Source organism: Periplaneta americana, chromosome 7 (genome assembly GCF_040183065.1).
Source record: "Periplaneta americana isolate PAMFEO1 chromosome 7, P.americana_PAMFEO1_priV1, whole genome shotgun sequence".
Taxonomy (NCBI): Eukaryota; Metazoa; Arthropoda; class Insecta; order Blattodea; family Blattidae; genus Periplaneta; species Periplaneta americana.
Window position 1 is genome coordinate 172610822 of NC_091123.1, and position 14257 is coordinate 172625078.

Below are 14257 nucleotides of genomic sequence, written 5' to 3' on the forward strand. Positions count from 1 at the left end.
TAAAGAAACTTTTGTTATGTAATATTTTTCACAAAAATCAATAATAAGCTAGATATTTCGATTTATTTAATTCAGGCCCCCTTATAACCCCCCTTTTAAATAATGTATTTTGAATGCCATATAGCCTAAAATCTAAGTTACAACAAACTTAATTTATATTCCAATTTTCATCGAAATCCGTTCAGCCATTATCGCGTGAAAAGGTAACAAACATACAGACAGACAGACAAAAATTTCAAAAAAGCGATTTTCGGTTTCAGGGTGGTTAATTATATATGTTAGGACCAATTATTTTTGGAAAATCGAAAATTACCAGAAAAATTTCGGCTACAGATTTATTATTAGTACAGATATAAATTCACATTTTTTTAAATTAAATTTGTTTTTAACATTTTGACAGGACATTTAATGTTGGTATGGATAATATTGTCACTATGTCATATTTTACTCTAGTCATGGGATTTTCAAATGTAAAACTTGTTTGTAATTGATTTTAGATGATACTTATATCTTGTACCTGAAGATGCCCCACTAGGAGCGAAAACGTTAGTATCAAGATAAAATAGGATGTAATACATCAATATTTTCTTTCATATGTAATTAATTACTTAAGCCATATTGACGGAATAAATAATCAATCATATGTTGATATATGTTATTAACAGGAGGCTTAGCTGAACATTCCCAACATGAATTGTAAAAAAAAAATATAATTAAGCCAAAAACTCCAAACACATACATACCTTTGTCATCCTTAGGCGACTTGGAGTCTGCAGCTGCAGCAACAGCACTGTGAGGGAACCACACATAACAGATCAGTCTGACATTTACACAAAGTTGGCAACTTAAATACAGCAAACAACAAGTTTTAATGTGCAACAAACACTATGAAATCACTGCCAGACCCCGACGCACCCTATCTCTATTTGCTACCCCTATAAAGCAGGTGTACTTTCTTCAGTGTCATCTCATCACCATCCACAATCCTTCACAGGGCAGTCATCAACAGCTTCTCTCCGGGGCCAAAAAGGAATTAAGCAACTAAGCTGCATCCCGATCTGGTATCTTCCAGGCATACTTTGGCCCCTAAATTTAATGTTTACCAAGCTATTTCCGTTCAATTTTGTGATGTTTCTCGCCGATATGCACCCGTTACGAGCATGTGAACCTACAGGCAAAGTGATTGTCCACGCTACTTAGCAAAAAATTTCATTCTCTGATTTTATTTTCGATATATAATAATTTCATTTTCACATATGTTATAAGACTTTTAAGACCTTAGTAAATCGAAGCTCCAAGAAGAAGTGGCATCATATCTTCGTTGTGTCATGGCTCGCTCCATCTTGACGCATTACCGAGATCTAACCCAGAGCCCCCAGATAGCTATATATGAATGTATGATCAACAATAGACACTGACATCATGGTACCTCAATACATTACCACCCAAACCATAGTCCTCAAAATTGTGGTGACACTCGATGTGATGATATCGTCGATCTCTCCCATTATGAATACAAACCCCATGATTATGTGAGACGAACCTCTTGGCTCCTCCGCCAGATTTATCATCACTCTGATCCTCTTGGTTCTTGTTAAGCGACTCTTCTTCCCCAGTTTGTTTGTTCTCCTCTTGGCCCGGTGAATCCTTCTTGCTTCCATCCCCTCCTCCCTCTTGTTGAGTCAAGCCTGCCACCGCACTATCCTCATCTACAGGGACAATCAAGGAAGCATTACGATGGCGTTCATCAGTGTCTGCTCCCGTCGTTGTGGTTGCTGCTGGAACGGGATGTGCGTCGACTCCGTCGCCGCCACCGAAGTCATTAGCTACTGAAAGAGTGGACAAGCATTACTCTGCCATTGACCCCACACTTACCTGAGCGGGAGACCCCCCACTCAAACCTCTCATTGTTTGCTAACGAAACAAAATTAGCTCGTTTCTGGTTACTCTTCGTGCCGACGATCGAGGTCTTCAGGCAGGGGATGGGCAGACAAGATTCTTCAAATAAAATAGAACACAGCTGTCCATATCAGAACAAGCAATACAAACCTAGCCACTACTAAATGTCACCGCAACGTAAAGTCAAGTGCCTCATTGTCACAAAATGGCAGCAGGCAAGGCCCCTTTTCACCCCACTATTTATTCGCTGTCAACTGATATCTTCTTCCTCCACATTTAATCATCAACCGTCCAACGACGCACCAACCAAGTCTTGAATCATCTTCACACACAGATCACTCACAACCTGCTTGCCTGCCAGGGCTTACCTACTGCCATTCACACTGAACAACTGACAGTGGCACCTGACTTTACCTCATCAAGCCAACTTGCAGATAGCTACACAGGCAGAAATACAGTACCTTTTGTTTCCTTCTCCTGGCTGCTACTGTCCTCCTGTAACACACACCAAACCAAAATAACTTAGTGTTAGTCGGTCAAAATCGTCACACTTTTTAATTGCCATGCAAAAGCCTTACCTCCTCTGCTAGCAACTTCTCCTCATCCTCCCCAATTGTAAGATTTATGGAGTCCTCATTGTCCAATCCATTTGCTTCTGGAACATTCTTATCTGTTTCAGTAACTGTCTCCTAAAAACAAAACATACACCTTAAAATCCACAACACAAATTAAATGTTATTGTATATTCGTAATTTTTTACACTGATGCAACTAAGGGCCATATTCATAGACATTCTTAGTTCGGGCTTCCGGTGGATGATCAGCGAACTAACTTTTTTCGTATTCATAAACCAGTGTTAGCAATATTATATGATATAAATCCTGTACAAGTAACCAGTCGATAGCCGGGGCTAGTTTAGCACGCTCGTAGCAAAATGTCTATGCATAGCACCCTAAGAGTCAAAGTTTCACTGTAGTATGCTGTTTCAGTCATAGTTGTCACATCACCATACACAACACGATTTACGAATTTATTCGTAACACTGTTAAAAATAAAGGAATTACAGCAAACACACACACATATTATATTATACAATAAAATTACTAAAATGATTACTAAGGCCGTGTCTCAAAGCTACATTTTCACCTGAAGTGAACTAGATTGTTGACTAAATAGCCAGATGTGACGTCAGAAGTTATGATCCAAAGCTACATAGTGCATAGCAATCAAGTCCGTAGTAGCTAGTAAACGAAAATGCTTGTTTGATTGCTGACTTGTTCACTAAACAAACATGGATACCGTAATTTCCCATAACTATGGTCCAGGCACCCAACTATGGTCCAAAACGCATTATGTACTACTTAGTCCCCCAAGAGTTCGGTGTTTGCCATTTAAGGCGCCACTGTGATGGAATTATGTTCCCCATAGATGCTTCTATCTACCATTACACGTGGCAATGATATGGATGCTTAACAAGATCAGTGTGCATCGTTCTATTGAATGTGTGAAGATACGAAATCATTCAGTTTGTATTTGTCTGTTTTATTAAGCTCTCCTCTGTAGAGCTGGTAAATTATAGATATATGATTGTTTGTACAATTAAACCTCGCTATATAGTGTTTACTTTCACGTAATAATTAGACTAGCAGAGGTTAGGGACTCCGCGTGAAAAATGTTTAACCTCAAGGCTAGAAGACAGTCCTCAACTATGTACCACAATTTTTCGTGGACCATAGTTGTATTTCATTTTGAAATATTTGTTTTAATGAAATGTGAACAATTTTATTATTTACTTCTGCAAATACGGTATCTCAGTATATTCTAAAACACCAATTAACATTATAGTCCAGTAAATAAAGAAACAGGCTGTTCCAGCATCAATGGTACTAGCACGAATAATGGTCCGGTAAAACGAAAACTTCAGGGTAGAAGGAAAACAACCGTCCCTGTAAGAGATCATGACAGCGATGAAATTGAATTGGATACAGATTATGATGTTTCCGTTGTACTCTCCATATTTACAGACAGTGAGTCAGATGTGGAAAAGAAGATGAAATCTGTTAAAATAATGCTAAAAGCACATAGTTATATGGTAGTTACTTATGAGGAGGAATTGTGGCCAGGGAAAGTTTTGGAAGTGAAGAACAATGGAGCTGTTGTTTCATGTATAGTAAGAAGCGGCAATTACTGAGGGGAGGCAATATCCGCTATTAGTAACATCTGGGTGGCCATAAAGTCAGTTGAACATTTGGAAGAAAATTGAAACAATTTGTAAGTTTTTACACCTTTTAATTATATCCATTGTTTGGCGTTGAAAATAATAGCGCAAGTGATAATAAAAAAGAGTTTTTTTTTTTTCTGGGAAGCAAAGTTTTCTTCATTTCATAATGGGTTTTCTGATTCTCACCTCATAAAAAAAATTGAGAAACTTTAGGTGGCCCGGTATTTTTGCCGGTGAGTGTAGTTGTTCATTATTGCAGGAAAATGACTTTCAGATTTCACTTGTTTATTGTGTGTTTATGCAATGTGTACTAATAAAAAGAATCCATGTACTTTTCATTTATTTTTAATATTTCTGTGCTAGATTATGTTTCTACCCTTAAATTAGAAACTCAATTTATTGATTTACGAATAATTACAGCTCCAGCTATAGTCCATTCATGCTTTCCAGCATGAATATATGAGTGGACCATAGTTGGGCAACTCAGAATACAACTACGTACCAATGCTTATTATTTTTTCAACACTTGTAATTAAATAATTTCAAACACATATGTCAATATTTATTTAATATAAACTTACAAGAGTCCGAAGCCAAAATGTCACTTAATCTGGATGAATAGTATTGAATATACAAAGAAAAGTGTGACAAATGTGGACCATAGTTAGGGGAAACTACGGTACCTCATCAGCAAATGGGATTATGAAATCTGAAAATGCTTTGGAAGTGAAATAATATATACTTCGCACGAAAACATGACGACCTTCCCTCATCCCCTTCACCAGTTAACTGCAGGCACGCGCAAGGGATAAACCCTTAGCCGAGTTGCCAATTCTTGAAGTCATTGTGATCTGCGAACGTTCAGCCAACTGAGCTACGCCAGTGGCTCTTTATTAGTTCTGAAGTTATGATTTTTATTGTAAAGTGCGGCATTGGCTATAATAGCTGTTAAGTGGAAAACAGCATGAGCTTTTTTTTCTTCTTCGCAAACTATATTCCTTAAAAACCCTTTTCCTGGTAATTCCGAAAGTGCTGGATAGAATCGAATGAAATTTTTTCTGCATTCTTAAACATAATGTACAAATCAGGCCAGAATATTTCCGCAAGTTTATTTGCTGTCGGCGATATCGCTTTCGAGTACTGTTCACATACTGTTCGACAAAGTAAATCACGCATAAAATCGTCCATCTTACCGAATTCTATTTTAGTTTGTTTATTTTCTCTTTAGTTGGTGAACTGTAATTCTTAATTTCTATGGCCAATATATTTTTTACTGTAGTAATACCACGCCGCCGGTTGCGTCCGATGTTAAGTGATTAAGATTTTTACTTATCAAACTATCGCACCTTTCGATTACTCTATGGATAAAATTCCTAACATTAAACACAATTTTAACACTTCGTTTTCTTAGCTACGCTCCTCTGCAAATAAGATATTCTGTTTTCTTCGACGGTGTTATTTGTTCTTGTTGTGATGGTCCTGGATCTTCAGGTGAATCAGGAGGTCTGACTGCAGATCATCTGCTCCAACACTCATTAATCATGGCTGGAATAAATTAGACATATTGAAGCGCACAACGGTATAAAACAACACGTCGACAAATGTCTGAAAAGACACTAACGAGTGAAAGCTAAGAGGCAATGACTGCTATATTTGGCAATGCTGGGATCTATTGTATTTCTGCCACGCGGCTAGGGGTTGAGTAGTGGATGGGGGTTTATGAGGGATTACCAATTCCAAGAAGAGTGGCCGTCATGTTTTCGAGCCAAGTATAAATATAATGTAGAATAACACGTTAACTTTGAACACTGACATTGCTAGTACCTTGTGTACAATGTTTTAAACATTGTAATATATTAAGCCCTCATCTTTTCCACATAATTCGTAATGAAACTGCATTAGGACACTGCCTTCTTAATTCAGTGCTGCACCGTGATGTCATGGTTTTTAGAAAAATTGTCTGTAAAGAAGGCCATGTTTCAAGCATACATGTCCTAAGCTCCCTAGTGTGTAGTTTACAAGTCACCTAGTTGCTAGTCACTAGTGTGTAGTATGGACTTGAGCTTTGAGACACGGCCTAAGTTGTGGTGCAAAAATGGAGTGACAATTCATGAAACAAAAGGGATCTGGAAGGTTGTCACTGACAGTAAGATATGACTTACATATACACAAAGTTAAATGCTTGAAATTAGTTAAAGTTCCTGCAATTTCAAAAGTTATCACTATTACCCTGATTACAGTATCTGAAGTCTAGTGGCCAGGTGCATCAACATTGTTTAAGGGTATATGTACGTGAGCGACCACAAATATCAGAAATTGCAGGTTCTAAATTTCTAAAATTTTATAAGAAAATGAACTCTCAATTGGATAAAAATTACAAGGTACCACAACAAGACTTATTAGAACTTCAATATCTGATAAAAGCATAAAAAAGTTACCAATAATATTTTTCAAACTAGTTTTATCAAAGTATGAAAAAGAAAAAAAAAAACATTTGGTAACCATAACATTGTTATGATCTCTCTGACATCTTTAATATTTTTCCTGCATGTAATAAACACTTATTTCTGAAAAGCAGACTACTCTTAGATATGTAGAGTTGTTTATTTTAATACAATTAATTTTTTATTTGCCGTATATAAATTATATTAAAATTTCCACAATGTTTTGTGACCTTATTTTTCTATTTTTAAAGAAATGGGCATTATTGTAGTCTACCTTTTGCATAAATGCATGTTAAATCAGTGTACAAAATTTCAGAATTCTATCTCTAATGGTTGTGGAGTTATGAAATAGTATGTGTGAAAATTTTACAAATTTTGAAAAATTTAATTTGAAGTAAAAAGTGAATTCTAAAAAAATATTATTAGTAACCTTTTTTATACTTTTATGAGATATTTAAGTTCTAATAAGTCTTGTTGTGGTACCTTGTAATTGTGAGTTCATTTCCTTATAAAATTTAGAAATTTAGAGCCCGCATTTTCTAATAATATTTGTGATCATTCACGTACATATACCCTTAAGTTTTAACAACCATTAACTGCCCAACTTAATGCCTGTTAAGGCACAAGTATGGTGCACCAATGATACTGGTAAAAACTTGCTTAACAGCTGTACATTTTAATGGGAGATCAATGGCCAATTGAGTTAGGTAACAATAGTTAATTACTTTGAAGAGCACAAGATGGCAGAAATATTCGACAATGACAAGACGAAATGATGTACTTAGATTATCTAAATTGACATGAAGACTAATATGATTAAATCAAATTAGACCACTCAAAGAAACATAAAACAAAAAATGTAGAACTACTCTTGTTGTATCAGTCCTTCCATTATGTCTTGTTTTTGTAATTTTATTGTTAGTAAGAAAATGAAACCCATCCTTAGAGACAAAAATATTTTCGAATTTTCCACTCACTTTCACAAGTAGAAACATTACCTAAGCTAGCTACTGATATCTATACCAGTATGCCTTCCACTACATCACGAATTAGTGCATAAATGAAATATTTTATTCTGAACACTTGTTCATTTCACTTCAATATCTTTGGTTAAAGGAATATGAATTCATTTTCCTTGAAGTGTGGAAAGTTTGAATTGGAACAGCCTACTTCATAGAGAGACACACCCACTACTACAGAATTCCTGCACAGAAATATCATGTTTCTTGGACGAATTTTATCCCCAATTAACAGAAGAGACTGCTTCTTTTTTTATTAAATCACGCACAGTTGTAATGCCAATCTCGTATTCAGATACGAGATGATCCACATTTTTTTCATTTCCCTAACTGCTCAATTATTTGCACTTTGTGTTTCGATACTTGGCACAACTAGTATTCTTTTTTGACACTCGTGAAAGATAGCTTGCATAAAAATTATACAGCACAGCCACTCCAACAGTAGAACAATACTGAATGGTGCAAGGGTTTGCAATTGTGTGGAAGCTCTTGGGGCCATTTTCTTGAATGCAGGCAGTGACTATTTACAAGGTGAGAAAAACGCCCCATCCCACAGATAATAACCGTTTCTGATGCCAGCAGCGGCAGCATTCCTTCTACATATTTTGTAATGGTAAAGTCTTGTACTAACCCTCTGTAGAAAAAATACGTACAATATAATGTACTGTAATGTACTTCAAATTTTTTTCTGAAGCAAAAGAATAAAAAAGTAACAGAAAACAGTTGGATAATCCGCTGATTGCTAATGGGTAACGGGAAATTGGGGCTCTACTGTTTAAATCCAATTTTAATGCACTTTATTTATTACAGAAGAAAATAATTAAAATATGTCTTCATAAACCTATTGATTTTCCATCTCAAAAATTGTTTTTAGACTTTAATGTACTTAACATAAGATAAATTTATTATTTTGTACTAATAAAATTCATACATAAAAATTGAAATAATTTTGAATTGTATTCTCATAGCTATGAAAAAAAAGGTATGAATTCTTTAAGATTGTTCGAACCAAAATGCAACACTGTTACAGTATTTAATCATAGTAGTAATTTAGGCCCAAGAATATATAACAAATTTATATTTAAATATCCTAATCTTGTCAATTCTAATAGTTCTAGTATTAAATTTAAAATGTTATGTATGGATTTTATAAAAATTGAAACATTGTAAATTTAAATTTATATATTCTAACTGCATAGTAGACATAAGACAAATTGTATTGTATACTTATTAATTTCAATTCAGGACTCCGCCCCTGAGCACGAGTTCTACTCTTTCAGGAGCGAGCTAATGTCTTTCTGTAAAAAAAAAAAAAAAAAAAAAAAAAAAAAGGCAGCTAAATTTGTTAAAGGTAAAAGAGAAGATGGAAACAATACGATAAAAGAACTTAAATGGGAAACTTTGGAAAACAGACGTAGGAAAACTAGAATAACATCATTGTATAGAGCACATCTAGGTCAGAAAGCATGGGTAGACATAACGGCTAGGTTAGAAAAGCCAACGTACTATGGTAGGAACGATCATGATTTTAAAATCAAATGTAGGAAACAGAAAACGGATGTAGGTAAATTCTCATTTTTAAATAGAACTATAAATGATTGGAATGACCTACCTGCAGCGGTCTTTGAGGGCTGTCCTTCCTTAAGGAGATTCAAGTATAACTTAAAAAGTTGTGTATAAAACGCAAATTAAAATTAAGGTGACATTCAACATTTAATTTTTTAAGGTGACATGTATTTATCTAGCCTGACGAGTTACTTCCTTGGTTTGAATTGTAAATTATTTAAAAATAGCGTGTAAGAGGGCCTTAGACTAGAAATGTTTAGTTTAAATGTAGTTCTGTTTATAAGTATGCATAAGGATGTAATTATTTGATTTATTTGAACTGTTGTATCAGTGAAGCGAGGTGAGTCAGTGAAGTTATGGTTTTACAATGCAGTGAACAGTTCCGATCAGTGATAATTTATAGCGTCAATGAAATGTGTTCTATAGTGTCAGTGAAATATGTTACAGAATGTCAGTGAAATGTGTGCTAAAGTGTCAGTGAAATGCGTCATAGTGTCACTACAGGGAATGAGATGGGAGTAAAGTGAAAGACTACTGAAACTTATGTAGGGCCTATACATAATTATGTAGGTTGTATTGTAAAATTAGGTATTTTATTTATGTTTTATTATTATTGTGTTAAATTGTATTGTGTATGAAATTGTATATGTATTGTAAAATTGTATTGTGTATTGCTTATCATTTTATTGTGTATTGTTTATATTGTGTATACCACTGCCACTGGGTGCTTGCCCACTTGCAGTGTAAATAAATACATACAATACTCAATGTTATAGGAGGCTGAGTGAACCTCGGGGCCGTTCTGAAAGTTTGGCAACGAGAAAAAATCCTGTCACCACCTGGGATCGAACCAATGTTTTTCTGTATATATTATATTTTATGTTACAATTATTAGCAAAATAAATAAACAGATAAATAAATGTGGTACAACAATCCTTGTCAGTGAAATACTGACAGTCATTATGTCTAGGACTTCATGCTCTCTGAAAGATTACGGTGAATTAAACTTAAAATTTCTTAACCAAATTTTTCCAATATTTTATTCAGTTACAACAGCAAAGCTTTCCTTGATTAAGAAACTTACCTCTGACGAAACTTTTGGCTTCTCTGGCTCAGATTCTTCCTTAACCTTCTCGTCTTCCTTAACATCAGCTACTGATTCAGATTTCTTTTCTTCAGATGATTTGTTTTCCTCAGATGATTCCTTTTCCTTCACTGCAGTTTCATCAGTCTGGACCTTCTCTTCCTCTTCATCCTCTGCTTCTTTTTTCACCTCCTCTTTACCATCTTCATCCATATCTATGTCATGGTCCTCATCCATGTGGTTCTCTTCAGCATTGCTCTGTGTCTCTGATTCTGTATCTTGTTCACCCCGTTCTGTAAATAACACAAAATACTTATCTTCCACTGGTACCATTCATAAGCAGTGACAGAGGAAAGTCTGGTTCATGGAGTTAGAAGAAATGTTGATCGATCAAGACTCCATACAAATATACTAACTCAAACTTTTAACATTTTCACTACTACAGTATGTGACCTACAGTCTGTCTCATGTCGGTGAGGTTCAACAATGTGTTGAGCCATGGGTGAGAATAATGTTTTGGTATTTTGATAGAAGACGGGCACTTGGTTGGATGTAGTTAGTAATACCAACTTTGTAAATTTAGAGTTAAATGTTAGTGATTTTTAGTGATTTTCGTATGTTAGTAATCCAGACGTTTGAGATGCACGTATGGGCGAATCCAGAAATGCATATAGAGTGTTAGTTGGGAGACCGGAGGGGAAAAAGGGGAAAAACGTAATACGGCGAATGCAAAGCTCCGCCCACGTCCCCTTTCCACTTTTCCCCTACAAGCTCACCACACACCCTAGCGGGAAAGAGTGGAAATAGGGGTTTAGAGTGGGGTGACATCTAGTGTAGGAAAGTGGAACAAAAAGAGTAACGACATCTACTAAGCAAAAGAGGAACTTCATCCTGTCAGTCTCTCTCTCTCTCTCCTTCTCTGTTCCTAGCTTCATGTCTCTCTCTTTTTTTTATTCTTACGACTTCGCAGGAGGGGAGATTCGATCCGAGAAAGTTCGTACCTAAACCTAAACGCACGCTTTTTGTTCACGCTTTAGACCTCTCGGCTACCGAGGCGAGTTGGCGATAGAAGGGAAAATGAATCTATTTAAGTTTAAGGGAACTGCCATAACGTATTGTAGAAGGGGACAATGACCGAATAGCGTGGGTAGAAACTGGTGGGCTTGTGAATGTCGCTTGATAGGGGTTGACTACGGGGGTGGCTTCATTGTGTCCGTGTCCAACTTCGTGTACAGACGTAACCACGTGTAGTGATGATCCGTACCGAAGACGTGTACTCATTACGAGTGTCCAACCTGTGGGAAAAAAAAGACTATTGTGTTACTTCGAGGACGTGCAAAGTTAACAGGTGATTGTTGTTTAATGAAAACCACATTACATTGTGTTGTGTCAGTACATGTTGTGGACAGTTGTCTAATGCGTATTACAATGTGGTAGGCAGTGATCCATCGAAGCGGGACATATAGTAGAGAGAGACAGTAGAGAGAGAGAGCAGGCGAGCGAGGTGCCGAGAGGCGCGGGTGGGGATAACTTCCCCTACTGGCGTTCGCCGTAATACATTTTTGCCGGAAAAAGACCTTTGGGGAGGCCGAGACGTAGATGGGAGGATAATATTAAAATGGATTTGAGGGAGGTGGGATATGATGGAGACTGGATTGATCTTGCACAGGACAGGGACCGATGGCGGGCTTATGCGAGGGCGGCAATGAACCTTCGGGTTCCTTAAAAGCCATTTGTAAGTAAGTAAGTAAGTTGTAGGTTTTTATACTAGGTGTCGCCGTGATTTTTTTTTTTTATTGGTTGTAGTTGTGAGTTGTAGTTGGTTTGATGGCGTTTGAAGTTAGAGGTTGTACGTTGCATCTGATGGCCGAAGGATTTGAAACTCTTGTCTTTTTATGATATTTTTGAGAGATGTGTTAATATAGAAAAGAGTGTAAAGTTTTGTATTGATTTCGGTTTAATTCCGTCGTTCGAGAATAAGGATTGTGTGGATTGTGGTGAAGAAAACTCTGTTTGTGTGGTTTCGAGGAATGATCTGGTGAAATTCCCTTATAGACTAAGATGTCATAAGTGTTCTAAAAGAACTTCATTTTGTGTGAATACGTGGTTCAGTTTTGCGAAATTGAATGTACGTCAAAGTATTGGTTTAATTCTTTGTTGGTTGCATGGTTTAATTCTAGAAGCTGCTGCGTCTGAAATTGGTAGTATTAAACGAGAAGGTACACCTGGGTGTAAGGACGAAATGTACATTTTTCAATTTATTTATGTGAATTCTCTGAAGGCTCGTGGATATACCACTCCTAATGCTATTTTGCCAGTGTTTTTACGGGACATTGGAAAAGTTTATCCTGGATATGGAAAGACTGGTTTGAAGCCTGTATCATATACTGGGAGTGAAATGAGTGTTGTTGAAGACGTGAGTGACGATTGAATTTTCTTTGGTTAGGTAAGTAATGACTGTGTTTATAATTTTTATCTTCGATTTTAGATTGTTTGGTGTAATTTAAAGGTTCATTTTGGTAGAATTTCTTTTGGTAGTTTTCGTTCACCATCTTGGATTTTGTCCGTCTTGATTTTAAATTGTTTGGTGTAATTTAAAGGTTCATAGTTGGTAATATGTTTTGGTAGTTTTCGTCCGCCATCTTGGATTTTGCCCGTCTTCTATCAAATTACCCTCCATACAAATATACTAACTCAAACTTTTAACATTTTCACTACTACAGTATGTGACCTACAGTCTGTCTCATGTTGGTGAGGTTCAAAATGTGTTGAACCATGGGTGAAAATGTTTTGTAACGTAGCTTCCAGTACTGTACGAACACAACCTGCTTATAGATTAACAATTTAAGAATGACAAAAAGTTATATATATGAGAAAGGGAAAGAAGAGGAAGTTCAAAATGTGAATCTCTACTGATCTTAACCCCAGAAGAAGCTACTGTCTCTGGTTAAATGCTACAGAAGTTTCTTTCAAGTGCCCATTGTGTTCCAGAAAGTCACTTAGTGATTTCAGATCCAATAAAGTCTTTGTGTGTTTCCCTCTCCATAGAAGAATGTAAATCAGTCATTTCCGACTTATTCAAACAAGGCTAAGAATAAAATTTTGGGCATTTTGTAATCTTTAGATGGTATCTGTAACTTACTTATGGCCTTTAAGGAACCCAGAGGTTCATTGCTGCCCTCACATAAGCCCTCCATCGATCACTATCCTGAGCAAGATTAATCCAGTCTTTTCCATCATATCCCACCTCCCTCAAATCCATTTTTATATTATCCTCCAATCTACGTCTCGACCTCCCCAAAGGTCATATTCTCTCTGGACTCCCAACTAACACTCTATATGCATTTCTGGATTCGCCCATACGTGCTACATACTCTGCCCATCTCAAACGTTGGATTTAATGTTTCCCATGTCAGGTGAAGAATAAAAATGCATGCAGTTCTGCGTTGTGTAACTTTCTCCATTCTCCTATAACTTCATCCCTCTTAGCCCCAAATATTTTCCTAAGCACCTTATTCTCGAATACCCTGAACCTCTGTTCCTCTCTCAAAGTGAGAGTCCAAGTTTCACAACCATACAGAAGAACCAGTTATATAATTGTTTTATAAATTCTAACTTTCAGCTTTTTTGTGAGCAGACTGGATGATAAAAGCTTCTCAACCGAATAATAATCGCATTTCCCATATTTATTTTGTGTTTAATTTCCTCCCGAGTATCATTTATATTTGTTATTGTTGCTTCAAGATATTTGAATTTTTCCACCTCTTTAAAGGTTAAATTTCTAATTTTTATACAGCATTTCCATTTCGTACAATTTTCTGATCACGAGATATAATCATATACTTTGTCTTTTCGGGATTTACTTCCAAACATATCTCATTACTTGCTTCAAGTAAAATTCCCGTGTTTTCCCTAATAGTTTGTGGATTTTCTCCTAACTTAGTCACGTCATCCGCATAAACATTCAATTCCAAACCCTCTCTGTTATCCTGGACTTTCCTAATGGCATATTCTAGAACGAAGT

At 36.2% G+C, this 14257-nt stretch overlaps 1 protein-coding gene across 6 annotated transcripts in view; it reads right to left on the reverse strand.

Annotated features, from left to right (window-relative positions):
• LOC138703729 (scaffold attachment factor B2-like) overlaps positions 1 to 14257 on the reverse strand; it is a 90518-nt gene that overhangs the window by 73772 nt on the left and 2489 nt on the right. For 4 of the 6 annotated variants that reach the window (XM_069831851.1, XM_069831853.1, XM_069831849.1 and 1 more), the window contains exons 3-7: positions 10234 to 10526; positions 2478 to 2588; positions 2361 to 2394; positions 1544 to 1829; positions 744 to 790 (exon numbers count right to left, since the gene is read on the reverse strand). In XM_069831851.1, the coding sequence (XP_069687952.1) occupies positions 744 to 790; positions 1544 to 1829; positions 2361 to 2394; positions 2478 to 2588; positions 10234 to 10526 (771 nt within the window). The remainder of the gene's footprint in view (positions 1 to 743; positions 791 to 1543; positions 1830 to 2360; positions 2395 to 2477; positions 2589 to 10233; positions 10527 to 14257) is intronic. The other 2 variants (XM_069831854.1, XM_069831850.1) reach the window with 2 other exon arrangements.